This window comes from Silurus aristotelis, assembly GCF_946808225.1.
Source record: "Silurus aristotelis genome assembly, chromosome: 26".
Classification (NCBI taxonomy): Eukaryota; Metazoa; Chordata; class Actinopteri; order Siluriformes; family Siluridae; genus Silurus; species Silurus aristotelis.
This window is the reverse complement of record NC_139599.1, coordinates 7697412-7724798: the sequence shown is the minus strand read 5'-3', so window position 1 is coordinate 7724798 and position 27387 is coordinate 7697412. Positions and strand designations below refer to the sequence as shown.

The following is a 27387-nucleotide window of genomic DNA, read 5'->3' as shown; positions in this document are numbered from 1 at the left end:
AACTTCATGGTGTGACTGATCAACTTAATTCCCCTGTAGTTACTGCAGGTCTGCACATCTCCCTTATTCTTAAAAACCGGTACCAGCAAACTCCTTCTTTATTCCTCAGGCAATCTCTCCTTAACATCTCCTTGCTTCTACCGGTATGTCATCTGGTCCAACCCACTTTCCACTCTTCATCCTCTTATCGCTATGAACAGAAAAATAGATTAAAACTAAAGTAACAAGTCTGGTTTGAAAAGTAGAAAGTACAGATATTTGTGTAAAAATGTAATGAGAGAAAGTAAAAAGTTGCCCGAATAATATATAATAATAATAATATTATTATTTTATATATATATATATATATATATATATATATATATATATATATATATATATATATATATATATATATATATATATATATATATAAAATAGACGGATGATCCGCGGTGGCGACCCCTAATGGGAGAATCCAAAAGAAGAAAAAGAAGGAAATAGAATTGAGTAGTTCATCTCACGAATTCTATGCTCCAAGTTGTTCGCCCCTTTGTCACGTGACTCCCATATACGCTATGCAGGTGATTAAAGGTACGAAATGAACTAAATGTTTTCGTTTGTTATGATGAACGAGATTTAAAAACAAGTCACTAAAATGATACGATCTTCACTATACTAACGAGGATCACAGCAACATGGTTACACAAATACGAATGAAATAATTAAGTATACAATAAGTTACGATGGAACACAATTAATTTTGTAACGCGCGTGGTGTAATACACGAGCTCGCACGCGCGCGCTCGTGGGTCCTTGGCTTTGTTCTGCCGATAGGTTTCTCACCACTGGAAGATCAACACATTATTTATTGAACATCTGGAGGTGAAACTCATCCATTATACATTTAAAAAAAGTGCTTCTTGGAATAGGCACTAAAAACCTCCACCGTTACCATAGCGACGAACCAAACAGTGAAAGTTCTGACCAGCGGTTGACATGCTCCAACCCTCACCAAACACAAGATAAACATCTTCCACATAGAGGAACTAGACTAGAAGTCTATACGGATTCTCTCGGATAGACGTTTTATTCGGTCTCAACCAGATAATTATATATGATTGGACACGGTACTTCAGGTAAGTACCAGTTGTGAGTAAAACGTTGTCTCAATGTCACAATCTTTTATAACTTTTTTTATAGCTAGACTTAAAAAATACGTGTTCTTATTTTCTTGTTATCACGACTTAATTTTCTCGCGATCTTAACATAAAAATAGTTTCCTCATGATTAGTACTTAAGTGCACCTTGTGTTCGGCATAAGATGTTCTTACAGGCAGCATCATGGATAACGTGAACGCGCCGGTGCGGGTGCGTGGAGAAATTAAAGTCGTGATAACAAGAAAACAATTTTTTTTATATCGAGATCACGAGACAATTATACGGTGGCCGAGAAGTGCAAAAAACTTCGAAACAAATTCGAAAGCAAAATAACAAGTGCAAAAACAAATGAACAAATGCAAAAAAACAAATTAAGAAATTCGGAACAAATAAACAGATCCAAAGACAAAATAAATCCACAAACACTAACAAATCCGAAAACACAAGGACAATTTAGACAAACCGGAAAAGGAGGGTATCGTTTGGGAATGGAACACTTACCGATTATTGGACGAGACACCTGTCATTCAAGATATACAGGATATACATGTACATTTCGGATTATTTGATTTGTTTCCGGATTTGTTCATTTTGTTTTTTTTTTGCATTTGTTATTTTGTTTTCAGATTTGTTCATTTGTTTTTGGATTTGTTATTATGGTTTTGGATTGTTAATTAGTTTTTTTGCATTTGTTTATTTCGTTTTTTTGCTTTTGTTCATTTGTTTTCGGATTAGTTCATTTGTTTTTGCATTTGTTATTTTGTTTTTGGATTGGTTAATTTGTTTTCAGATTTGTTCATTTTGTTTTTTTGCATTTGTTCATTTGTTTTCTGATTTGTTCATTTGTTTTTTTGCATTTGTTATTTTGTTTTCGGATTTGTTTATTTGTTTTCGGATTTGTTATTTTGTTTTCGGATTTGTTATTGTGTTTTTCACTTCTCGGCCACCGTACAATTAGGTCCTGATAAACAGAAAACAAATTAAATCCCTGGCCCTCTCGGTCCCCACACCCAATTAAACAAAAAATAGTATATGACATCTCTTAGACTTGGAAGAATTACTGATGATGTAAAAGCTGCTTTAATAAAAAGAAAGCTAAGTCAAATGGTATGCCAGTTATGTAAGAAGGAAGAAAATGATAGTTGTAACTGAAATAATATATTTCCTGTTAGATATTGTAATATTTGCTCCATGGCCATTTTTTACATAAATATAACTATGAAATAAATAATACACCAAATAGCACTTCCTACTTGCTTCCTTGCTACCTTAATATTGAAACCACTAAAAAATTTACATAAAAATCAATAAGAAACCCTAGTTGGTTGATGTAACTTCCTGTTGAACATGTGATTTGTGGAATATTTCAAATATTTTATATTGGTGATGGGGTAAGAAGGTTGAGTGAATGTTATGGGGAAATAAAATGTCAATTTTTCTTACCCTGTAACTGATGAATTATGAGAAGGTGTTCAAGCATGCGTGGCTGTGTGGATACACATATTAATGCATAAATAAGATTTGAAGTATCTGTATTAAATTAATTATATGTATATATATATATATATATATATATATATATATATATATATATATATATATATTAATCTAACTGTAAATATTGTGCTTATCTATGTTATCTAAGTGCTTATTTTTTTTATAAATTTGTAAATGCACAAAATATGCACAAAATAAGCTCCATGAAGACATGGATTGTAAAAGAAGCAATGGAGGAATTCAAGTGTCCTTTTCAGAGGCCTGTCCTCAATCCACCATGAGCTAGAACACTGCAATTAGTATAAATGCTCTTGTGACTGAATGACCACAAATTCCACCTGCAACACTGAAGAAATAGTGAAAAACCTTGCCATAAGATTGGTTTTATATAATAATAGCAAAAAAGAACACCATTTTGGGAAAGTATTTTCCAAAATCACATATAGGTGTGTTTGACCATCACAGGACCATCACATTATCTTCAGTGTAAATGTATTATAACAAATGGCATAACAGTAATTAAATTATCTTTAATCCTGGGCACTTTAAATGGATAGGTTTGAACTTCAATCATTGTAAATTGTATAAACATAGCCTTAGATCCAAAAGTAGATTTTATGAAATGGACACATCAGCACTTTTTTCTTCTCTTCATCATGGTGTCCCGAATATTAGAATTTGCCATCATTTACATTAAATCTGTATTTTGTACATTTTAGAGACAGCTTTATTAGGCATTTGAATTTAGGGTACTTGATTTTTTTGTATTTTATATATATATATATATATATATATATATATATATATATATATATATATATATATATATATATATATATATACCTCTGGCAATTTCAATTGCTAGACAAATATGTAATAGATATAAAATTAACGTGATTATAATATCAATCATATGACATTTTATGAACAAATTATAGTCTGCTTTTAAGCCAGAGTGAAGAACAATGTTAAATAGCCTCAGTGTAATAAATATAATTTATTAAATCTACATTATAAAAAAAATAATAATACAAATAAAATTGATCAGTGTACCAGCATTAGTCTGTGTTTTTCTATTTATATATTTGGCATATTTTTGTATTGTTATTTGTTAATGATCATTAGCTTAATGTACTTGACCTGATATAAATTTACAACAAAATAATATCCCTCCTAAACCCCCGACCCCTCCCCCTCCCGAGTGTCTCAGTCCTCTCGCGATACTCAGCCTGCGGTTTCGCGTCTTCTCGCGAGATCGCACCAGCTAGTCGCGGATCCAACATGGCGGAAGGTATGAAAATGAATTCTTGCCTATTTCCACCGTCAATTTTTTTACCTTTAGAACATAACATTTCATTTTGCCGCGACTTAACTCGCCAGTGTATACGTGAATATATTTACACCGTGGTTTGGTGATAAAGAAAACGTTTGCATGGACTAGCATAATATTGCGTGTGGGGTTTTTTGGGTCCGTGAGTGAGCTGGTGGTGGGTTGGGCGGTGGTTGTAGTCTAAATTAAACGAGAAAATACAAAATTAAACATTTGACATGAACATTTTGGGGGAACCTGCTGTATTCGGTTTGTGTTAAAGTCTTTTCTGTGGCAGTATGAGCCTGTCAGATGACGGGAGTGGCCTTGTAGCTGACCCCTAGCTGAAATAGTGGGATATCAACAATTGTCATTAGGTCGCGGCTCCCAACGGGGAACCGTTTGGTGACTGGGGCTGAACCCCAAATGGCTCATTGTTGCTTATTTAGTGAACTTATTAGGGAGTGATCACCTGCGCTTTATACTAAATCTTACGCTCCTTAGTGCGTCTTTACGTCTTAGTTGTGGGGGAGACACTACTGTCATTTTGCCTCGTGTGATCACGTGATGGGTGTCTTCACACTTCTGTCATATCTGTTAGACCAGAGACTTGCGACAGTTTTCTTTGTCAGACTGAAACTTTTGGCACCCAGACTGCATTTTACAGTTTCATGGTTGTGTCCCCTGTGTTTTTAAAGCTTCTATACTGCTTTATTGTGCAGAAACAGAGCACCTGACTCTTTTGGGAAGAAAGCGAAATGTCTCGCTTGGATAAATCACCTGGATTAAGTCTCATTATAAAGATCAGAAAGATTACTGGGAGAATTCGTCGGCTGTAATTAGTCAAAGCTGTGCTGTTTAGTATGCAGCATTTCTGTAAGATCCATGTCGGTTTTACTTGAGCGTTTATTGTTCCCCCTGGGAAGACACAGTCATGTGGTTTGGAGTAACTCGTGCACCAATCACCACGAGCGCACTCAATCCACCAGCCAGTGCAAAGTGTCTCCTGTGCCTTTCTTATACGGCGGGATGGTAAAGAGGAAGGAAGCTCGGCCTGCAGAATTTCTGCTAAGCTGTTAGATTCCAAAGTCGCCTCTGGAGAAGTGAGGGCATTGAGGGTGTGGGTGTTTCATCATGATTTCTAGAGGGGTAGGAATTTGGGCTGATCTCAGCTGTCTATGGTGAAGCTGTGAGATTTTTTCCTAAATCTGGATTGTCATAATGATAGTTGGGAAATAGTAAAAGTTACATTAAAAGTTTACATTAAATTCAGTTGCAGTTAGTCCCTCTAGGAAAGGTTGTGTGCATGATCAGGAAGCCGCTTCCAGTTTGCTGCCTCAGCATGTTTGTCTCCTTTCAGTTTTATTTTATATTATGAAACTCTGGTCATAACGGTTTCCTCGTTCTGTTGTAGGTATTTCTTTTGGTTTTCTGGGTACTTTTCTACGCTTGTGTGTGTCTATGCATGATTATGTTCCTATGAATCTCTGTCTCTTTGTCTCTGGGTGTCGCTGCATTTGTACACCTCGTTACTGCTTTTTGCTCACCCACTGCCCTGCTTTTCTTCAATCCTCTCTCCCCTCATTGTGCAGAGGAGGTGCAGAAACTGCAGAAGCACCTGTCCCTGCTGCGGCAGGAGTACGTCAAAATGCAGCAGAAACTGGTGGAGACGGAGAGGAGGTGCTCCCTGCTGGCGGCGCAAGCCTCCGGTCACGGCCTCACTTGCTCACAGCTCAGTGACTCGTTCATCAGCCGCCTGCTGGCCATCGTGGCTGAGCTCTATCAACAAGACCATTACAGGTGCATACAGGGAGCTGTAGATGTTAACATACAATGGTTAAATGTAAAGAGACTATATTTGGATGTGGCTATAAGTCCATGTGTCTGTTAAATGCTTTGTTTGTGATAGTAAACTAGTCTCTGATTATTTTAGAACATAATATGTCAGTTCATATTATATTCATATTCTGTTCTGCTTCTGCATTAATTTAGCTTTAAAACCCTCCAAAATTAGGAAGAACTTCATGATGTTTGACTGCTCATCTGGAGCTTTGTGTGTGTGTGAACTGTGGTGTCATGTTGCAGTGATCTGAAGGTGAAGATCGGACAGGAGCAGCTGAGCGCCCATAAGTTTGTCCTGGCAGCACGCAGTGATGCCTGGAGTCTGGCCAACATGGCCTCCACGTCTGAGCTTGACCTATCAGGTGAGAATCATTGAGGTTTTATGATTTTCCACAGCATGCAGTACACCATGAAACTACACACTTATCGAAACTCTTAGTTTTTGTGGGTGGGGCCAGAGCAGGTTAGACTCCACCCAGTGTATGTTTTGTTCTGAGGCACGGGGTACTCGACTAATTATCCAGATTCAAACCGGTCATCGTCTGTCAATGGGAGGTTTATAAACATATTTCAAGAACCAGACAGTTTCAAATCTGACCCGGAATGCCGAAAGTCCGTTTGCTGCCATGCATTGTTTCTGCTGCAGGATCTATTTTCTTCTTTTTCAATAAATGTCTCTCGTCTTCAGATGCCAAGCCAGAGGTTGCCATGGCGATGCTGCGCTGGACTTACACAGATGAGCTGGAACTGAGCGAAGATGACACTTTCCTCATTGACCTGATGAAGCTGGCCAACCGCTTTCAACTGTACCTTCTACGAGAGAGGTGGGCACACAGAGCGCATGTTTTCAGACGCGTTTATAAATGAGACCTCAGAGCAGTCCAGAGTTTAGCGGTCCGTGACATTGGGCTGTGGGGAAACACAGTGCCTCGATGCTTTTTCGTATCTGAATTGCTCGAGTTACTTTGTTTCGAATCGTTTCAGCCCTAGTGGTGTCATGTTTGCAGCTGTAGCAGTGATGATACTATTAAAGGTGTAGTAATTAACAACGGTAAAATAAAATTAATAATGAATAGGTTTTAGAACAAAAACTGTGATTGGCTGAGGTTGCTATATAGATTTCATGGCTTATTATTTAATTTTTCATCTTATTTTTCTTTCTGTGTGAAATCCATTCATTATATATAATGTATGTATTCTACACAGAAAAAGTAATTGAAAAAAATTACTTAAAAAAATGCTAAGGAAAATGTATTTTCATTATTATTGCAGTTCAGATCACAGGAAGTAGTGGAATGTATGTAAAGGAAGTGGTCACTGAGTGGGAAAGACATAGGACGATCAGATCATGAGTTCAAATCTCACCATATATAAAGAGTGAAGCTCCTTTAATGACTAATACTATAAAAGTGACCAGAAGGAGAGACCTATAAGTAATAGCTTCCCTCGTGCATAGTTACTGTTAAAATGAGGAAAATACAAAAACATTTCTAGAAACATACATATATATTTTTTGTATAACAAATAGCTTTTTTTTTTAAATCTGACACGGTCTTTGAGTTGACATCTGTTTTAGTCTCATTGTTGAAAAAAAAGTACTTCTGCCTCCATTAACATATGTACTTCTCTTCTGAACAAAAACAAAAGCAGATGCCAAAAATCAGCATTACCACGTCATGCTGGCATATAAATTCTGTGTATTGTTTAACATGATTCTAATGGTTTATTGCGCTTCAATTTTATAGATGTGAGAAAGGAGTAATGTCATCAGTAAACGTGAGGAACTGCATTCGTTTTTACCAGACGGCCGAGGAGTTGGACGCTGCAACGCTGATGAACTACTGCGGTGAAATCATCGCTAGCCATTGGGTGAGTCAGATGGCCATGAGTCATTAACACCAAGTCTCCAGCTTCAGATCATCATGCAAAAAAATGTACCTTAAACAAAGGAAAAACTTTTCCCCCTCTGCAGGATCATTGATTTTGCCATTCAGTAAGGCTGCCCTGCTTCTCTGTTGTCTTTGTGAGTCAGTGGCTGATAGTAATTTCTGTTCCCACAGCAGCATGAAGCAAATTTAGATGAAGAACTGTCCTTGGTATTCAGGGCATCATTTATGCTTCCTTAAATTCTCCCAAATCCCTATGGAGCATGCTTACTGATCCTCAAGGTGATTTTCATGAATAGGTCACAGAGGCAGACAGTAATTATATGCTCATGTTGTAGCTGCAGATTCAGTCTCTTTCTCTGCACTTATTTCCACCTACTTTTGTGTGTGTGTGTGTGTGTGTGTGTGTGTGTGTGTGTGTGTGTGTGTGTGTGTGTGTGTGTGTGTGTGTGTGTGTGTGTGTGTGTGTGTGTGTGTGTGTGTAATTACATACAAGGCTAAGCCAGGGTATCACTGGGCTGTTTATTTACTACACAGTGCCATGTTTTAGTTCATCTTGTGTAGAAATAAACAGATTTATGTTCCCTTATGAATATTGTACATCCAAGTGTATTATCCTTCCCACCATGTCCTTCCTGTCTCAAATAGAACAGGCATAACTCTGTGCTTTGTTACAGGATGATCTGAGGAAAGAGGACTTCAGTACTATGAGCGCTCCGCTGCTGTATAAGATGATCAAATCCAAGACCGAGTTTCCTCTTCACAAAGCCATTAAAGTAGAAAGAGAGGACGTGATGTTCCTGTATCTTATCGAGATGGATGCTCAGGTGGGTCAACCATAAACCTGCAAAAAATGGTATTGTTAAAAAACGAATTAGATTGGTACACTCCAACTACTCGAATATGTTCCATTTTTCACACACACACACACACACACACACACACACACACACACACACACACACATTTTCCCCTTCAAAACAAATTAATTTCCAAATAATGTATCAGAAATGAATTATATGAAATAATCTTTTTTTTTTTTTGTAGATTAAATATAATTACAAATACAATTTTATTGCTCACACACAACTACTGGCAATACAAAAGAAAGATTTAATTTATATAGAAATATCAGATAGATAAATAAATAAAAAAATAAGATCAGAGTTGTATGTGATATAAAATACAAATGTGTGTGCAGTATGTGCAATACTTGTAATATAATAATAATATTAATGTGTAAGAAGTGTAATATAATCCAATAATACTTGTAATGTAATAAATTACAATAATACTTGCAATACAATACTTAATCATTTGATAAATTAATAAATACTTAAAACTATTTTATTTACTTAGATATAACAGTCTAGACATGTTGCAGTGTAAAATGTATAGTGTTTACATTCAAGTTATTTCCGTTTGCAATGAACATCCAATAAGCTTGGATTAATGTAGCCATATGCTTTTGTGGACTGTTGTTCAATCAGAGTGAATTCTGGGATTTGTTTCTTTTTTCCCGCTCAGCTGCCAGGAAAGCTGAATGAGCTGGACAATAACGGAGATCTGGCTCTTGACCTGGCCTTATCCCGAAAACTGGAGAGCATTGCCACCACCTTGGTCAACAACAAAGCAGACGTGGACATGGTCGATCAGAGCGGCTGGAGTCTCCTGCACAAGGCCATCCAGAGAGGTGTGTGGCACTGTGATTTGTTTTACTTTCTGATAGTGAAGGCAAGAACAAAAACATATGTCAACCCCTCCAAGAATGCTTTTTTTTGTTGTTGTTATTTTTTTGTCATTTTTCATTCCACTGTGCATTTAATTGATTTTAAACTTTCTACATGTAAATATTTGTCTGCCTGTGTGTGGTTTCAGGAGATGAGTTCGCTTCTACCTTCCTGATCCGCCACTCAGCCCAGGTGAACGCTGCCACGGTGGGGGCAGTGGAGACGCCGCTGCACCTCGTCTGCTCCTTCAGCCCAAAGAAACACAGTGCTGATGTGATGAGCGGTATGGCTCGCATTGCAGAGGCACTGCTCAAAACCGGCGCCAACCCCAACATGCAAAACAGCAGAGGACGGTGAGTAACGTCGTATAGATCAGAACTAAGTCTCTTTTTTGTGTTTGCACTTACAAGGAATTAGTTTTGGTGACAGAGGCTCCCCAGTTGCACATTTAAAATAAATTAATAAAATAATAAAAAAAGAGAATAAAAAAGTGTAATTACACATTTTTATAAAGGAAAATAAATCAAGAGTATTATTGCACAGAAAAACAAATAAATAAATAGAAAGTAGTGGTATTGCACATATTTAAAATGGTCTTTATTTTTATGTAAATTTTTTTAGAACACCTTTACATGAAGCAGTGCTGTCAGGAAATGATCATGTATTCAACCAGCTCCTTCAGTGCAAACAGTAAGCAAAACATTTATTTAAGTAAAAATGAATACGTGAAACCTTTTTTTTTTAAATAATATTTTAATGTCTTTATTAATGTTAAGACTGGACTTGAATCTGAAAGACCATGAAGGGAATACTGCTCTGTGGCTGGCCCTGCAGTACATTACAGTAGCATCTGATCCTTCGATCAACCCCTTCGATGACGAAGCTCCTGTAGTTAACGGGACCTCATTTGATGAGAACAGTTTTGCGGCTCAACTGATACAAAGAGGAAGTGATCCCAATTCTCCGGACGCCTCGGGTAAGGACTTGTATACTTCATTCAGGGCCATGCATTCTTAAAACATCAGTACTTTTGATCTTAAACATTTATTTATTTATTTTTATTTAAGGAAACTGTCTCATTCAGAGAGCAGCCCTTGCAGGAAGTGAGGCAGCTGCCATCTTTCTGGCCACCCATGAATCAAAGGTCAATCATACCAATAAATGGGTGAGTGTTTCTGAATAAAGAATAAACAAAAAACAATTTTGGCCATGACTGTATGTGGATTCTTTGGTGAAAAAAAAAAAGACGTGCCATTCCGATTTACATTGGATTGATATATTCTCAGTTTAAATGACCTGTTATTTCTTTGTTGCTTTCTTCTGTTGAGTGGTGTGCAAAGGTTTTTTTGTCTCTTGTAAATTAAAACGAATGCCCCCTTGTTAACTCTCGTGCCCTCTGTTCTCTCCGTAGGGAGAAACCCCCCTGCACACTGCATGCCGCTGCGGATTAGCAGCTCTGACGGCTGAGCTTCTGCAGCAGGGGGCCAATCCCAATCTACAAACCCACACTGCCTTGCCTGACGCAGGGGACCGGAGCCATGGCGTGTCTTTACAGAGCCCTCTGCATATGGCTATCAATCACAACCATCCCGACGTGGTGTCTGTCATACTAGAGCAGAAAGGTACTTTTGGTCCTTGGTTCTGTTGTCAATTATAGGGAATGTATTATTATAGGAATAGTTGTTTCATTTTTCTTTTCTGTATCGCAGCCAATGCTCTCCATGCCACCAACAACCTACAGATCATCCCAGACTTTAGCCTTAAGGATTCCTTGGACCAGACTGTGCTCGGACTTGCTCTCTGGACAGGTGCTACTAAATGATATTACTTTATTTTTTAAATCTTTTTTATGGATTATGGATTAGTAACAAATGACCGTGATTATCTAGGTATAATATACAGTGGAACCCGGGTATGTCGATGTCCTAGGGGGTTGCCAAAAAGCATCGAGGTAACCGATGATCGAGATAAACGAAAATCAAAATGGCGGCAATATATTAACGTGCTTGAAATTTCTTTATGTACATGATGTGCGTTAATAAATGAGAATGTGCATGCACGTGTTTCTGAAGGGTTTTTTTACACAACAGCGTTGCCGCGATTTGTTTGTTGAAGGCATGCTATAAAAATACATACAGTACATGTTTATCTGTCAGGAATCCACCTGCCACGCCCCCTTCGGCGTGCCCCTTGTGCTCGAGATATCAGGGTTCGGCGACATAAAAAAAGTCGACATAACCGATAAAAAATGCTTAGAAAAAGCGAGAATTTGGCGGTTCCACTTCAAAACCGTCGACTTAATAGGGTTGCAAGTTAACCGAGGTCGAGATAACCGGGTTCCACTGTATTAATAATGATCGTTGTTATTTTTTTTTTTCTCCAGGAATGCACAACGTTGCTGCTCAGCTCCTGGGGTCAGGGGCAGCTATTAATGACACTATGTCAGATGGCCAGACTCTTCTCCACATGGCCATCAAGAAACAGGATAGCACGAGTGCTCTTTTCTTGCTAGAGCACCAGGCAGACATCAATGTAAGGTATGTTACTTCAAGGAACCGAAAGGGATCTTTGTATTATCTGAAGAATTCTTTCTTAAGATCTCTGGATTTATCCGTAAGGCTTTTTATTTTCAGATTATTAACAGATAATTAGGATGAATTAACCGTGATTTAAAAAAAGGCTTCTCAGAAAAAATTTATATCATGTAAATAAATATAAATATATTACATAAATCTGGTCTTCAGGTGTAAACCAGTGTTCGAATTAGACTTACTTCTGTATTTTGCCAGTTAACAACCAAAAATACGTACATTAGGTTTATTGTGTGAAATGTGTCTGCCACTTGAACTCCCAGAAGCATTTTTGTGGGCTCTTATCTGAGGTGCTTCTTGGTCTTCTCTACCTGTAACAGTCCTCGTGAGTTTCATCACAGCGTTTAATAGCATGATTTCTGCCGTAATATGGATCTGTACAACAGTTGTAGTAGTCAAGTCAAGTTTATTTCTTGAGGGCGTTTCACAATGGACATTGTCTCAAAGCAGATTTACAGAATTTAAGAATTAAGGTGAATGATTATTTATCCCTGATGAGAATCCTGGGGCAAGGAAAAACTCCCTTAGATGTTATGAGCAAGAAACCTTGAGAGGAACCAGACTCTAAAGAGAATCCCGTCCCCACCCGTCCAAATCTTTCTAGTAGCACTCATAGGGCTATTGACTCTGTAGTCACCATTTTCTCTGCACAAGACATCTGCAGCAAGCACTTTAAGAAGGCAAGAAATGTCACAAATTAACTTATGACAAGTCACGACTGTAAATTAAAAAACCATTCCAGGTGACCAACTCGGGACTCTGATGAGAGAATGCCATGAGTTTTCCAAGCTGTCATCAAAGCTAAATGTAGCTACTTTGGACATCTGTAACAGATAACTATTAATCTCCATCTTTTACTGTTCTCTCAACCCCCAGGACACAGGAGGGTCAGACAGCCCTGCAGCTGGCCATCAGTAACCAGCTTCCCTTGGTTGTGGACGCTATCTGTACACGTGGAGCAGACATGTCGGTGGTGGATGAGAAGGGAAATCCTCCACTGTGGCTTGCCTTAGAGAATGGCCTTGAGGACATTGCATCAACATTGGTAAGGGGACCAGGAAATTGGTTGGGGTTTCCTATTGCAAAGGTTTCTCGATGTTTTGTCTTTTTGTGTCAGGTTGATTTGTGCTAAATTAAATATTTTTAAAGTCAAATATCGTACTTTTTACTCGACTACATTTTGCTAAGTCAATCACTCAGAAAGGGTAGAGCAGCTCCGTTTTAAACTTGAGAGAGGTGGGGGTTGGGTGACGTCAAATCAGTAAGGGAGAGCAGAGTCCGAAATAAAATTATGGATGCCAAAAAAAGGTCTAATCCCGCAGGAGCCCAATTTAGAAAAAAAAGAGGAAAGGAGTAGGGGGGAAATGTGCAAAAGTTAAAGGTGTGTATGCAGCTCTTTCACTCATCTCATTATAAGGATAGTATAAGCTAAAGCATTTAATGAAATAGGCTAATAACTGTGTATTACTTACATAATGCTTTTACGCATAGAGCAGCAATATTTTTTTAGCTGCATAACATTATAATTTATAGTATGTAGTTTATCATAATGTGTGTAGGGACCAACAAAACATTTACAGCCTGAGTAGTCTAGTTGGATTGTAGTTGAACAGCACTTATTGTTCTGGTTACCTTTAATTGAGGTGATAATTTAAAAGGCTAATTTTAAAGACATATAAGTATATAGATGTATCTTATGGCTACAATTAACCAAGGAGTTGTTTGGTTCTTGATTTTGATCAATTGTGCACACTGATGTGCAATATCTGCATTTGGGGTGATATTTATACATGAAAAGGAAATTTGTGGACTGCTCTGAGAATATGTTCTTACTCATCCAGTGATAGTACCTAAAGCAGAGAAGAGCTTTTTAGAGCTGAAACTAATCAACGGGGGAGACTTTGGGTCATGGCGTGTTTCACCCAAGGCGGCATTTAAACGAGAACCGCCATTGCTACTCAGTGGTATCTGCTTATCAAGAACATACAGTTCAGCGTCAGTTCAACATCAAGTAGAACATTTTGAGAGGATTAAATGATGGAGAAAACTCCTGATTCTAACTCTCCACAACACCCGTGGCCTATTTTACACAATTTTTTGTGTAGCTGAAAACAAGGTTTTGGGCTCAAAATAATTTATTGTATATCAATCAGTGTTTGACTCATTAATATCATTCTATTAATAGATTGGTGCTTAGAGTAACATGAGAGTCTCTTCACATAATCTGAGTTGATTATGCAAAGAGTCATGTGACAAAAATGATGACATTATAGCCATAATAAATAATAGTGCTTTGGATACTTAAGTACAAAGTTAAAGGCAAATATGTTTGGACTTTTACTCAAGTGAATGTTTAAAGGGAGCAGTTTTAAAGGGAGTCAATCTCAACTTTTACTCAAGCACATGCTTTGTGTACTTTGGCCACCACTGGTTTTGTTAATTGAATTGACGTGAATCTGTTAAATGTTTTGAGTTTGTGTTTTGACTTCTGACAGGTCAGGCATGGCTGTGACTCGACTTGCTGGAGTACGGGACACGCAGGGTGCCAACAAACATTGCTGCATAGAGCCATTGATGAGAACAACGAGGTCTCCGCATGCTTCCTTATACGCAGGTTTGCACAGATGCACTATATGGTGGTGTTCATGATTTTCAATATTTGTCTCGGGACGACCACATCGTGTCCAAAATCGCAGTGTGCACCAGCTTTAGTATAAAATAGGCAACCCTTTCTTCAGATATAAAATAAAAGAATTCCATGAATTCCATGAACTAAACCTACTCAATACTGACTATCCGTTTCTCAGTGGCTGTGATGTGAACAGTCCTCGGAGGCCTGGTCCTAACGGAGAGGGAGAAGAGGAGGCACGGGATGGTCAGACTCCTCTGCACCTGGCGTCCTCCTGGGGCCTTGAAGAAGTGGTGCAGTGCCTTCTGGAGTTCGGCGCTAATGTCAATGCACAGGTACTAAAACAGTGCACGTGTTTCTAACATTCTTATATGAACGTGTCAAAAACACTTTCCTGTGGTGTGTTTTCTTAGAAATGTATGTATTAAGATATTGGTAGCACATACCCTATTGTACACACTATATTGCAACAGTATACATCCATTCTTCACATCCATGGTCTTCCCGCTCTGCTGTTACGTGTAGGATTCTGAGGGCCGGGCACCAATCCATGTGGCTATCAGTAACCAGCACAGCGTGATCATCCAGCTTCTCATTTCACACCCAGACATCCGTCTGAACCTGAGAGACCGGCAGGGCATGACTCCATTTGCCTGTGCCATGACCCACAAGAACAACAAAGCAGCAGAAGCCATCCTCAAAAGAGAGGCTGGAGCAGCCGAGCAGGTGGGATAGGCAAGAGGAAGGCAGATTGTGGATTGGATGCATGTCAACTGGCGTCACACGTTTCTTATTTGTCGTTCCTAGGAAATAATGTATACATTCTGTCATGCCCATTAACTATCTTATATAACTATCTTTGCCATTAATGGTTAGTGGACCAGAAAATTGCTATATCTGTGTAGAAAATATCTATTTACATTTCTATATGTATCTAAAATCTATCCATTTTTTATGCAATGTTGATTTATTTATTTATTTTTTTCAATGTTGAGGAATAAAATATAACAGTATATGCTGGTTTAGAAAAATAATCAATGACTGGATCATTTTTTCACTCTCAAGTTAATTATTGTCCAATACCAGCAAGCCCCTGAGATGTTTTATTTCTCTCCATAGCCCACCAGTTTATCAGCATTGACAAGAATGACTTTATAATTTGTATTTTATATAATTTAATTTAATGTTGTGGAACCTCCATAAACCTTTGATTTGAAATGTACTTTAACCTTTATCAGAACTGCACTTATATAAACTTATGTAATGGTATAGTTTTCATATGAGCAATTTGGTTTATTCATTTGATTCTGATATCTAAAGTATGCTATAGTTGAAAAAAAAAATTTATTTCTTAAGTCTATGGGTTTTGGGTTTCACGCTTTTTCTCTTTTCTTTGCAGGTCGACAACAAGGGACGCAACTTCCTTCACATAGCTGTGCAGAACTCTGACATCGAGAGTGTTCTTTTCCTGATCAGCGTGCAGGCAAACGTTAACTCCAGAGTACAAGATGCAGCCAAACTCACACCACTGCATCTCGCTGTGCAAGCCGGATCTGAGATCATCGTGCGCAACTTGGTAAGTGCTACATGGCTACAGGTGTCAGTTTTCATATTTATTTATAACACAATGTGGTTTTGGGGGTTGCATGTCATTAATCACTAAAGGTGCATTGTGACTATGCATTGTAATTCCAAAACTTCCTGGCAATCAGCATTCTTTAAATAATGCATCTAAAACAAATTCACTGCTTGAACACCAGAGGTCGCAATTTGCACATGATTGACAGCCCCAGATCTAATTATATTTAATTTGGTTACAACAGCATGCTATAGTTAGCTTTCAGTAGTTTTATGCTGCGATCTACAGGAAAGCGTTCGCCGACCTCGGGCACTTTAGTCGACTTTGGGGCTCTATTCCAGTTCAAATGCCTCAGGTGCTTCTCAAAAGCTCATTATCTTTATCTCTGATTTTCCTTACGTTAGAAACTGTTTATTTTATGGAATTTAGAGAGAATGTATGCATTTTTCTTTGTAGAATTTTTTGCAGACAAAAATGCACAAGGTATTGCATTGCTTATCATTCAGAAATCTTTTGAAATCAAATTTTCTGCATTTGAGTTTTGTTCAAAATATTCTGAGAATCAAATTGAATTGAATAGATTATATTGTTACCCCCTGTAACGTGCTTGGTGTTTGTGTCTTTGTGCAACAGTGATGATTGTGGTTTTATGATCGCTGTGTAATTCAGGACTTTGCGTGTTTATTTTTAGCTGCTGGCGGGTGCTAAAGTGAACGAGTTGACTAAACATCGTCAAACGGCTCTACATTTGGCAGCGCAACAAGATCTGGCCACTATTTGCTCTGTGCTGCTCGAAAACGGCGTCGATTTCCCGGCTGTTGATGAGAACGGAAACAATGGTGAATATCTGTACTAATAAAACCTCATCAAACGAGGTAGAATCATAGACGTGCACTATATGGACAAAAGTATTGGGACACCTGTTTACCAACCATGTGGGTTTTTTTCTTCCAAACCCGTTAACACAGAATTCAAGGCTTTTAATTATAAAGGATGTCTTTATATGTGGTAGAATAAAATATTGCCTTCATTTCAACTAGGAGGGGCAAACCTGTTCCAGCATGACAATGCTTCTGTGCACAAATCTATCTTAATAAAGATATGGTTTATATGGACTGGAGTAGAAGATCTTGAGTGGATGCTTAAGAATTCTGACTTCTACCCTTTTGCATACCTTTGAATAATGGAATGCTGCACCCCAGACCTCCTCACCCTAAATCAGTACATGACTTCAATAATGTCCTTGTGGCAGAATGAGGATTAATCTCCCCAAACACACACCAAAATCTAGTGAAACACCCTCCCAGAAGAGTGGAGATTATTATAGAAGCAAATAGGGACTAAATGTGGGAGTGAATGTTCAAAAAGCACACAAACTTTAGTCCATATAGTGTAGATCCATTTAAGATTCGATTATTACTGTTAAAATCTTTACTTGTTTTTGTCTCAGCCCTGCACCTAGCTGTGATGCAGGGTCGTCTGAATAACGTCCGGGCTCTTCTCACCGAGTCAAACATCGACGCAGAAGCCTACAATCACAGGTACACTTAGCATGAAAATGCACATTAACTCCCCTAAGGAATGCTTTTCATTTTGTTGATTTATGCTTGTCACCTCCAGGGGGCAGTCTCCAATGCATGTTCTTGGACACTACGGGAAAGAAAACGCAGCAGCCATCTTTGAGCTGTTCTTGGAATGCATGCCAGAGTATCCTCTGGATAAACCGGATAGTGAAGGGAATACTGGTTGGTGTTCTTGCATTTTCCTCACAAGTTTTGTGCAATATATTGATTTAATTGTTAATTATATGTTTTTGAGTGTTTCGATCATGGTGCATTGCAATTTCCTCAATTACCAGACATTATGTACATTAAAAAGATTTGAATAAGCAGTGTAGATTTAACTGTACTAGTACTAGTTTTTTAATGGTTACTTCTGACATTAAAGAAATGCAGTGAGGAGAATCAGGGACAAGGACTTTACTAGAGACAGGGTTTATTTTATTCACATGCTTTTAAAACATCTTCCACAACTCGAACATTTGAAAAAGAGTTTCCGATATTAAATTGTCTAGTTTCAGAGAGCCTTTTCCCTGACAGTAAAAGATTTTTCGGGTGTAGTCGCCCATTTGCGTCATGATTAGGTGTTTTGCGCTTTTCTGCTCATCGTGGTTGTAACGAGTGATTGAGATTCCATAGCCTACAAGTCCATTTACACAGCCAGTTTATTCTCCTCCGAACGCTCTCATTGGGAGATTTCTGCCTGCATTGCGGAAACAATAGTGTTTCGATCATAGCGCATGATAAACGCACAAATACGCTGCGTTTTATTGGCTGGAAATGAAATAATGAGTTACATATGTTTCTTCTGAAGGCATGATTTGAGATGATTATTCATTTCTTTTTTATTTACTTCTCTTTAGTTCTGCTGTTGGCCTATATGAAAGGAAACGCTAATCTCTGTCGTGCCATTGTGAGAGCTGGAGCTCGTCTGGGTGTCAACAACAATCAGAGCATAAACATCTTCAACTACCAAGTGGCCACTAAGCAGCTGCTCTTCCGCCTTTTAGGTACAAAATCCACAAGTTTAGCATTTGGTGGATAACTATAGCTCAATATCCATTAACTAACCTACTAATACCATCCATCTATTCATCTAAAATCATGCTTCAGATCATTTTTGAAAATCTTTTTCTTTTGAATGCTATTTTTTTCCCCCCAAGATATGCTGTCCAAAGAGCCCCCGTGGTGCGACGGCTCCAACTGTTACGAATGTACTGCCAAGTTTGGAGTCACTACAAGAAAACATCACTGGTATGTATTTGGAATGCACAAATCCAATTATCAAACTCGTATCTCTCGGAAGCTACATCTGTCCCTCTAAACCGGTTCTTTCCTCTCGTCCCACTAGCCGTCACTGTGGCCGCTTGCTCTGCCACAAGTGCTCCATCAAGGAGATCCCCATCATCAAATTCGACCTGAACAAGCCAGTCCGCGTGTGCGATATCTGCTTCGACGTGCTAACTTTGGGTGGAGTTTCCTAACACACCGGGTGTAACACACACACACACACACACACACACTAAATTCGACCGTGCTTTAAAAAAATAACAAAAAGGTAGGGAGGAGATAGAATGGACTAACTGTATGGACCACAACTTTTTACTACTATTACAGACATTTCTGAACAAAACAACTGTGTATGTATGTTCTAATACCAACATCTGTCAAGAAACACGATGAAAGTAGTGCAGGAGTACTTGATTCTTGATGACCCTGTATTCTGTGAGGGGGGGGAAAGGAAAAAATCACCCTGAATGTACATAATATTTATAATCAATATTCCATCTTCAAAGGTGTAGAGGGTTTATTTTAGGAGCGACTTTTTTGGGGTAAATTTGGTGGACTCACGTGGTGGATCAGAAGGTTGAGGGTTTAAGCTGCCACTCTCAGGGGCCCTCGAGCAAGGCCCTTAACCCTCTGTGCTCCAGGGGGCGCTGTATCATGGCTGACCCTGCACTCTGACCCCATCACTGGGAAATGTGAATAATGGATTGTACATGTGACAAGTGTTAAAAGACCTTGCTTAGTTTTCTTTACCTTTAATTTGGTTTCAGTTTTTTTGTTAACCTAAAGAGAGTGATGGATCAGCGCTTTAGTCTGTCCAGCTCATTTACCTTCTCATCTATATACTTTGCTCCAACAGCTTTTTCATTCCGTTCATTTTTATCGCCACTCTAGAGAGAGCCAGAGCAGATTCGACTCCTCACAGAAATTATGAAAACAAAACAGCACCACAATCTCTACATTTATTACATATCTACCCATGACGAGCATATTAACTGTATTTCAGGGTGACATTTTCCTTTAACGGCATGGGCCAGGTCTGTCAAGTATGGAGAAGTTTGGACTTGTGCAGGGTATGGGGTCTGGACGAATGGAGTTAAGAAGCTCCGAAGTAATAAAACGCTATTGAAGTAGACCTAGTAGGTGTTGTAGGTGCCAGGCCCGGAGACAGAACCTGCTAATGTGGGACGGTGCAGAGGGAATGACTACAGGTGTATAAAAATGAACGACAAATTTACGTCATCTCAGTGTAAAACCGCACATAATACGTAGATTATTTCACTAGCGATCATGGAACAGGAAGGAATGAAGAATTATCCGTATAATCCGGATAATTAGCCATTCCTCTCAAAGCCTTAATCACGCTGGCCTGAGCGATGCTTTTTGTTTAGTCTTAAACAAAAGGCAATTTATAAACCTTTACTATTTTCTTGCACCTATTAAAACTACAGAGGGGAATTATCACCCTAAGAGCCTCAGAACACAAGGTTTAACTCGACGTCAAGCACATTTCAGTATACGATTTTTACTTTGTCTTCTGTTATTCAACCTTAGTTGTGATCATTAATTAGTGAGGAATTTGCATATTAAATAGATTTTTTTATTATTATTCTTCCATTAGCACTTTTTTTGTTTGTTTAATAATTCGTGAAACATTCGCAGCTGAACAATGTCATTTTCTGAACCTGAACAAAAAGCAAAAAAAAACCAAACAAAAAAAACAACGTTACTACTACCAAGTAAACAGAGGATTTAGGTGCAGAGTCATGATGTTGCCGACTATGCATATATGCACGTTTATCATTTTAGCACTGTCTTAATCATTCTGGTCACCGACGCATCCATTCCAGTTAATCTATGACATATTTCTGAATTGTTGAAAAATTCTTCCTTCTTCTGAATCACGTTAAGTTGATAGTATTATGTTTTTAAACTCTTCTGAAATTTTCAAAGGCTGCACTTTATCATACTTGATTTTGTTTTTGTTCCCTGATCGTGCAAAATCGAGAATGTTGCATTCAAGCTTGAAGAGTTCACAGTCCATTCTAGGTTTTGTTCACTTGTACAGCTAATTGTATACTATTTTTGACCACTACAACTGTTTTGTACTTAAACGCAGGTTGGGCTTTTTTTTTTTTTTTTTTTTTTTTTTGTTGGCTTGTCCGATCTCTTATGCACACTATATTGTATCTGTATGCTCGGATATCTAGCCTGTCACTTCCTCTAGTATCCTTTTCAGAAAAAAATGAAGGGAGGACAAATTTACATTGAGGTCATCCAATGATTAAAAAGAAAAAAAAAATTTAATGAAAGCGAGTTGCATTGACTTTTCTCACTTGTTTACAAAGCGAAAGAGGGTCTTACTGCTTTTTATATGAACGTAGCCGATCGACTGATCACTAACTATCAGCGGAATATTAAAATAAACCAAATAAACAATGTCAACATTTGGTCGTGTTTTAAAATCCTTTTCGTATCCTTTGCAGCTTTTATATGGAACTAGATGATATCCGACATGTTGTTAATCCCTTGTAGTGGCTGATTATCAGAAGGGGTTATACAAAAGTATCAAAACGTTTCGAGACCAGCACAAGGCTGCACGCAGTCACAGGAAGCACCGTTCCTTTGGTGCACCAAAAGACATCGTCCTGTGTACACCAGCAGCTGTAAAAATCCTATTCTAACCACATGCATTACCACGTCTGCTATTCTGACTACGTGAGCGCACTGTCACCAAGGTCTCCACACGTGAGTTTTACTCGCCAGATTTGGCTCCTGCGGACTTCGCCCTCTTCCCGGACATGAAGCTCCAGATCAAAGGGCGCTGTTTTTTCGACACCATTGCGAGGATCCAGAGCGAATGGCAAAAGGCGCTTGACACCCTTCGAAAAGAAGACTTCCGGGACGCATTCCAGATGTGGCAGGAACGCTGGAAGAGCTTTATTACTGGGCAAGGGCGCTATTTTGAAGGTGATTGTGTGTAAACGTAGATAAAGTCATTTCCTGTAAATAGAGCTAGTATAGAAACGTTTTAATAATACCACCACATAGTAAGGCTATTGTTTCTACAGGAACGGGACGTGTATGGCAGACAGTCCACATGAGCTATTGCATTTAAAACGTGCTACAGTTTACAATAAATAAATGATATTGTGAGGTTTTCTGTAAGGAGATGTTTATGTAACATTAATAGAAAGAGAGGTTTAGAAAAAGGCTGATGTAGGATTATTTTATTTTTTACACAAACGTCTCTAAAGTCTCCACAGCAGGTCTTCACAGCAGTTCTGCAGGCGCACAAGGGCCGTTGAGAGAGAGGTCAGAAACATCTGGAAGGCTTTGGTAACTCAATCACTCTTTACCTCCGTGGCGAGTGGAAAAGGCACCTGAGAACGCAGCCCAAACAGGCAGCTGTGGGTCCACACCCACAGGTAAAATTTAGAGCGATCTCCTCCATGCTGATGTTTGATGAAATATTTTAGTAGCATGACTAAGCATTTGCCTCTGCCTTTCATAATTCCCTGAATGAACATTTGAATGTATTTCGAATAAAATGGACAATAGGTGTAAATATTCTGGTTGCGGGGAAAAACAACATGTTTATGAATCAGTAGACTGCCCTGAGACAACTCTTGACAGTTTAAACAATACATAATATAAATGTGGCCAGGGGATTGGTCAAGCATCAGCTGCGAATAAACAGGAATAGGATGAACCAACACCATCCCAAACACCCAGACACACTGAAGCCTACAACAAAGTAGTGTTTTGTTTGTTTGTTTTTAATCTTACATACAACACCTTTAAATCTTCCCTGTCTGGTTCTCTATCCTGAAACCAGTCAACCCGTGTTATCAGAACACTATTGATCGCATAGGAAACTTATTAAAAATGATATTGTATAAAATAAAATTAACTGCAGACACTGTATACAAAGTTTGAAAATCTCCCAGCGATCAGTCTGGGTTGAGGGGACACGACTCTGCCTGAGGTGGACAGCCTTTGTACTGCTGAAGATTTAGGTTGTTTGATTGTCCTAAATCATCCAGTCGTACACACACACACCGCGTGTGGCCCGAACCAGGTGAGAAGAGCATTCTGGGAACGCCAGCCCAGTCTCTGTGCACTCCACCGCTGAAAAGCATACAACCCAGATTACAGTCATTACATATTAAAGTAGCAACTTTTTATGATATGGAGATTTTGGATTTTCTGGAATAAAATTCTTAAGCGATTTGTGATTAACGCAACGTATCGTCCTGATAGTATTCAAATGGCTCTGGTGTTTATCTGACGTGCTCCAAGCTGCAAAAAATGATCACGAAAGCAAACCTGAATTAATATTGTAGGCGTTACAGTTTGACTCACAGCAGCATATTTTCTTTTAAAAAAAATAAAAATCTAATCAAGATGAAGTGCAGAATTCTTTCTGAAATAAAAATATACTTCAATCAGGCTATTACATTTTTAAAATATGTTAGACATTTGCCTTGGTTACATTGATCATTTCATATTAATTCTCCAAACATTCAAACACTTGTTGGTGCTTACACCACCTAGTGGTAGAGGCATAAACTACAATTCTTGGTAGTACTTTGCTTCCTTTAAACTTTCAGTTGAGTAAAAGAACAAAAGTATTTGCCTTCAAAATGTACTTAAGAATTAAAAGTACTATGATTTATTATGGCTATAATGGTCATTATTATTTCTGTCACAAGACTCTTGCTTATTAACTTGGTTTATTTTAAAAGACTAATGTTAAATCGTGCAAATAAAGTCACGGGTGTTGTGGCGAATTCGAGTCAGGAGTTTCTCCCATCATTTATTCCTCTCTAAATGTTCTATCTGCTGTTAAACTGATGCTGAACTGTATCTTGGTGAAAAGCAGATACCACCCAATAAAAAGGAACGACTGATTTTACAAAAATGTAGTGAAATAAAAAGTTATCATTTTGACTTTGAAATGTAGTAAAGTTAAAGTTAAAGTCTCCCCTAATGGAAACACTTCAGTATGTACAGATATGTGGTAGAGCGACTTAATTACAGTAACGAATTACATTTTCTTCGTTACTGTCCACCACTGGATGTGTCAGAGTTACCTTTTAGTGGAGCACCAAACCCGTCCTCCTCGGTCCGCGGTCCACTCGGAGTTACAGGCAGGATAAAGTTTGTTTTCCTTCTCAGCCTGGCCTTTGAGCTTCAGCCCCTGAGCCAAAGAAGTCTCTGTCTGAAGCAGGACATCGGTGGGTTTTCCGCCCTCACTGTAGAAACGACCAATGACCTTACCTGTGGAGGAAACAGAGCAAACAGATGTGAGGAAAAAGTGGATCTCATTTATCAATACTGTATTTTATTAACAGTGTAACTGATTACATGACAAGTCAGTTTTACTGTACAACTGATATAAATAGAAATACAGACACTCGATTCCATATAAGGGCAAAATTGACAAAACATCTAAACAGTGAAAACATGCCTCAATAAGGTAATGACAAAGAAAAATAACGACGCGCTTGGTATTAGAAGTCGACCAATTTATCGGTTCCGCTGAACTATCAGCAAAAATCAATACTGATAGATATTCCGGGTTGCGTTATACAGTGCAAGAGCGGCCTCTAGAGGCGAATCACTGACACCACTGTCTTTTTTTATTCATTTGGGTAAAAATATATATATATTTTTTAAATTCCCTATTGGTACTGCTGTCAGTTATTCATCCAACCTGCAAATAGCTTTATGATTTTCAGCATTTGGCAGATGCCCTTAGGGCGACTTACAACTAAGCATTTGAGGGTTAAGATCCCTGATGCTCAGGGACCCAGCAGTGGTATCTTGGTGGTCCTGGGATTAGAACTGCTGAGATTTCAATCCGAAATCCAATGCCTTAACCACTGAGCTACCACCTCTCTGATGCTTTCTAATCAAATGTCTTTGCGAACACCACCATATCTTACCTACAGGTGTATAGTCCTTCTGATAGAAAGCCAGCCAGTCATAGAGTGCCACTATTTGAGACGGAGACAGGTCCGAGACATCGTCAGTCAACCCCGAGTCTGTGAAATCGCCTGTCACAAAGGCTCTGGATGCATCTCTGCCTGCAAACACAGGAACACAATGACTCGCATGCAGTTGCAACAGATGCAGGAGTTAGTATTTTGTGCACAATCCTTACATTTACAGCATTTGGCAGAAGCCCTTATCCAGAGCGACTTTTATCTCATTCATACAACTGAGCAGCTATGGGGTTAAGGACCATGCTCGGGGGGCCCTGGAGTGGCAGCTTGGTGTGGCTGGGATTTGAACTCACAACCTTCAGATAAGTCCAATACTTTAACCACTAAGCTACCACCTCACATAGAGGGATTCCTAGATTCTCAGTGGGTGAATCCCAATCTTATCATTTTCTTATCTCCATGCTGCAGAACCAGAATCCAGGGAGTAGAATCAGATTTCGGGTTATACAAGGTGTTGGATCAGGTCCAGCTCCATTCCCTGCATTTTTGTTGTTGTTGCTCTGCACCCTGACTACGCCCCCTAGCCGTGCTTCCTATGTAAAGCATTTTATATATAGCGTCAGAAAGTGGTGCTGGAGAAATACCTGCAAAAAAACGATAACCTCCAGCTGGACCATAGTGCTTCCTCCCCTTTTCAACATTGAACACATGGCCTAAAATTGCCAGGTAAAGTCCTTTGCTGTCCTTCTCCCCGTTATAAAGTGACAGCTCTTCCTTGTTGAGCACCAAATCCTGATCATCTCCCGGCTCAGAAATCCAAAAGTTCATCCACTCAGACCCGCTCCACAGCGCCAAACTCACTGAAATAAGCACCACAACATATTTTATCATTGTGCTACTTTATAAACATAACCGGGACACGAAAAAAAAATATAGCTCTCTCAAACACAACAACATAACCGGCATCCTCAACACCAGGATAAACACAAGCGTGAAGCGAGCATACACTTCCGGGTTTGGGCTGATCGTAGTGCGCATGTCTGTTACTGAATGAACGTCGGTGTGTAGACTGTGATGCAGAAGGCAAAATCATTTCTTAAAAATACTTGTTTTACGAATGCTTGCACACTAAATAAAAAAAAAGAGACACAGTTAGCGAAACCTTACACCCAAGGAGCAAAAGATATGCACATTCTCAGCCTCACCCTTTGCAAAACATTACACACATTGTTTTATAAAGCACTAAACACACTTCTCTACAGAAATCTAACATAATGTCACTTCTTTGCCATTTCAAGGCAGTGATTTCTAAAACACCACTCCTACAAACTAATTATTTAAGTGTGCAGACACTTAGGTGCTTAACTGTAAACTCAACAATCAGGTGTACGCATTATAAAATGGCAACAGGTTAACGTTTTACACTCCTGTCTACAGTACAATATAGACAACTACTTGACCTCCCTCAGTACTATTTGGTGCCATTCAGTGTGTCCCATGTTTGAATGTCTTATCTGCTGTCCTGTGACTTTTACAGTAACATATTTTGCTTGATCAACATAGAATTAAGGTTTGAGAACATTGAGTAGGAAGCGGCCCCCTATTCAAAGAGGAACAAGAGAAAGCTATGATAAACATGACCAATAATGTGATTCGTCTCAGAAATTCAGCCAAACATCCTGAACGACCACACAGTTTTCAGTAATGCCCATCAGGTCTTTCTCTCAACACTGGGACGAATCCTTAAAAAAACATCATATACAGCTGAAACAACTCAACCAAGTGCCATCTGAAAGAAATTCTGAAAGCGAGAAAGACATATTGCATGAATATGCCCCTGCTGATTCAATCACATGTGCATTTATCTTCATATATGATGCTTGGTCGAACCTGACTAAAATAAGAGGAAAGGGAAACTTAACTAGCCACTTAAAATGTCTTGGTCCAGTGTGGGAGGCAACATTACAATGTGTGCTGCAATTATGCAGAATGGGGTCGTCCACCGCAATGCCGAGTTAGGTCCTTACAACATGGCCCATATTCTCAAATCTTTAGACAGACTACACAACATTGTCAAAGCAGAAGAACAAATGGATGCAGAGCAGATGAAATCCCTCTGGTCCAAATCTGGTTTTATGATCATTCACAATTTTTACTCCAGTACCTCCCACCATACTCTTCCTTCCTTAACCCCATTGAGTTAATTTTTTCGGAAAGGTTTATGATCTCCAGCCCTATGTCAGGATGCCCCTCATTCAACCCATAAAGGAGGCCTGTGACCTAATTGGTGCAGGATCTGTGCAAGGATGGATTCGCCATTTCAAAAACAGTCTTGCGAGAGAGGACATTGCCTGCGATGTGGATGAAGTGCTATGGCCAGATCTAGC

At 38.8% G+C, this 27387-nt stretch overlaps 2 protein-coding genes across 2 annotated transcripts; one reads left to right on the top strand and one right to left on the bottom strand.

Annotated features, from left to right (window-relative positions):
• Positions 1 to 542: 542 nt before the first annotated feature.
• Positions 543 to 21494, top strand: ankfy1 (ankyrin repeat and FYVE domain containing 1). The gene is made up of 26 exons (XM_083531731.1): positions 543 to 573; positions 3848 to 3928; positions 5539 to 5746; positions 6032 to 6150; positions 6477 to 6612; positions 7534 to 7657; positions 8352 to 8501; positions 9202 to 9367; positions 9553 to 9757; positions 10026 to 10094; positions 10181 to 10380; positions 10472 to 10569; positions 10816 to 11026; positions 11114 to 11212; positions 11788 to 11941; positions 12872 to 13040; positions 14491 to 14609; positions 14803 to 14959; positions 15150 to 15350; positions 16024 to 16200; positions 16895 to 17042; positions 17654 to 17744; positions 17824 to 17948; positions 18626 to 18772; positions 18926 to 19016; positions 19114 to 21494. Exons 1-26 carry the CDS (start codon positions 558 to 560, stop codon positions 19244 to 19246), a joined length of 3594 nt encoding a protein of 1197 aa, XP_083387857.1. The 5' UTR covers positions 543 to 557; the 3' UTR covers positions 19247 to 21494.
• A 1316-nt stretch (positions 21495 to 22810) lies between these two features.
• Positions 22811 to 26037, bottom strand: cyb5d2 (cytochrome b5 domain containing 2). The gene is made up of 4 exons (XM_083532005.1): positions 25645 to 26037; positions 25001 to 25141; positions 24146 to 24332; positions 22811 to 23180 (listed from the first exon to the last, which is right to left on the bottom strand). The coding sequence occupies exons 1-4, from the start codon at positions 25889 to 25891 to the stop codon at positions 23003 to 23005; spliced, it is 753 nt and encodes a 250-aa protein (XP_083388131.1). The 5' UTR covers positions 25892 to 26037; the 3' UTR covers positions 22811 to 23002.
• Positions 26038 to 27387: the final 1350 nt, after the last annotated feature.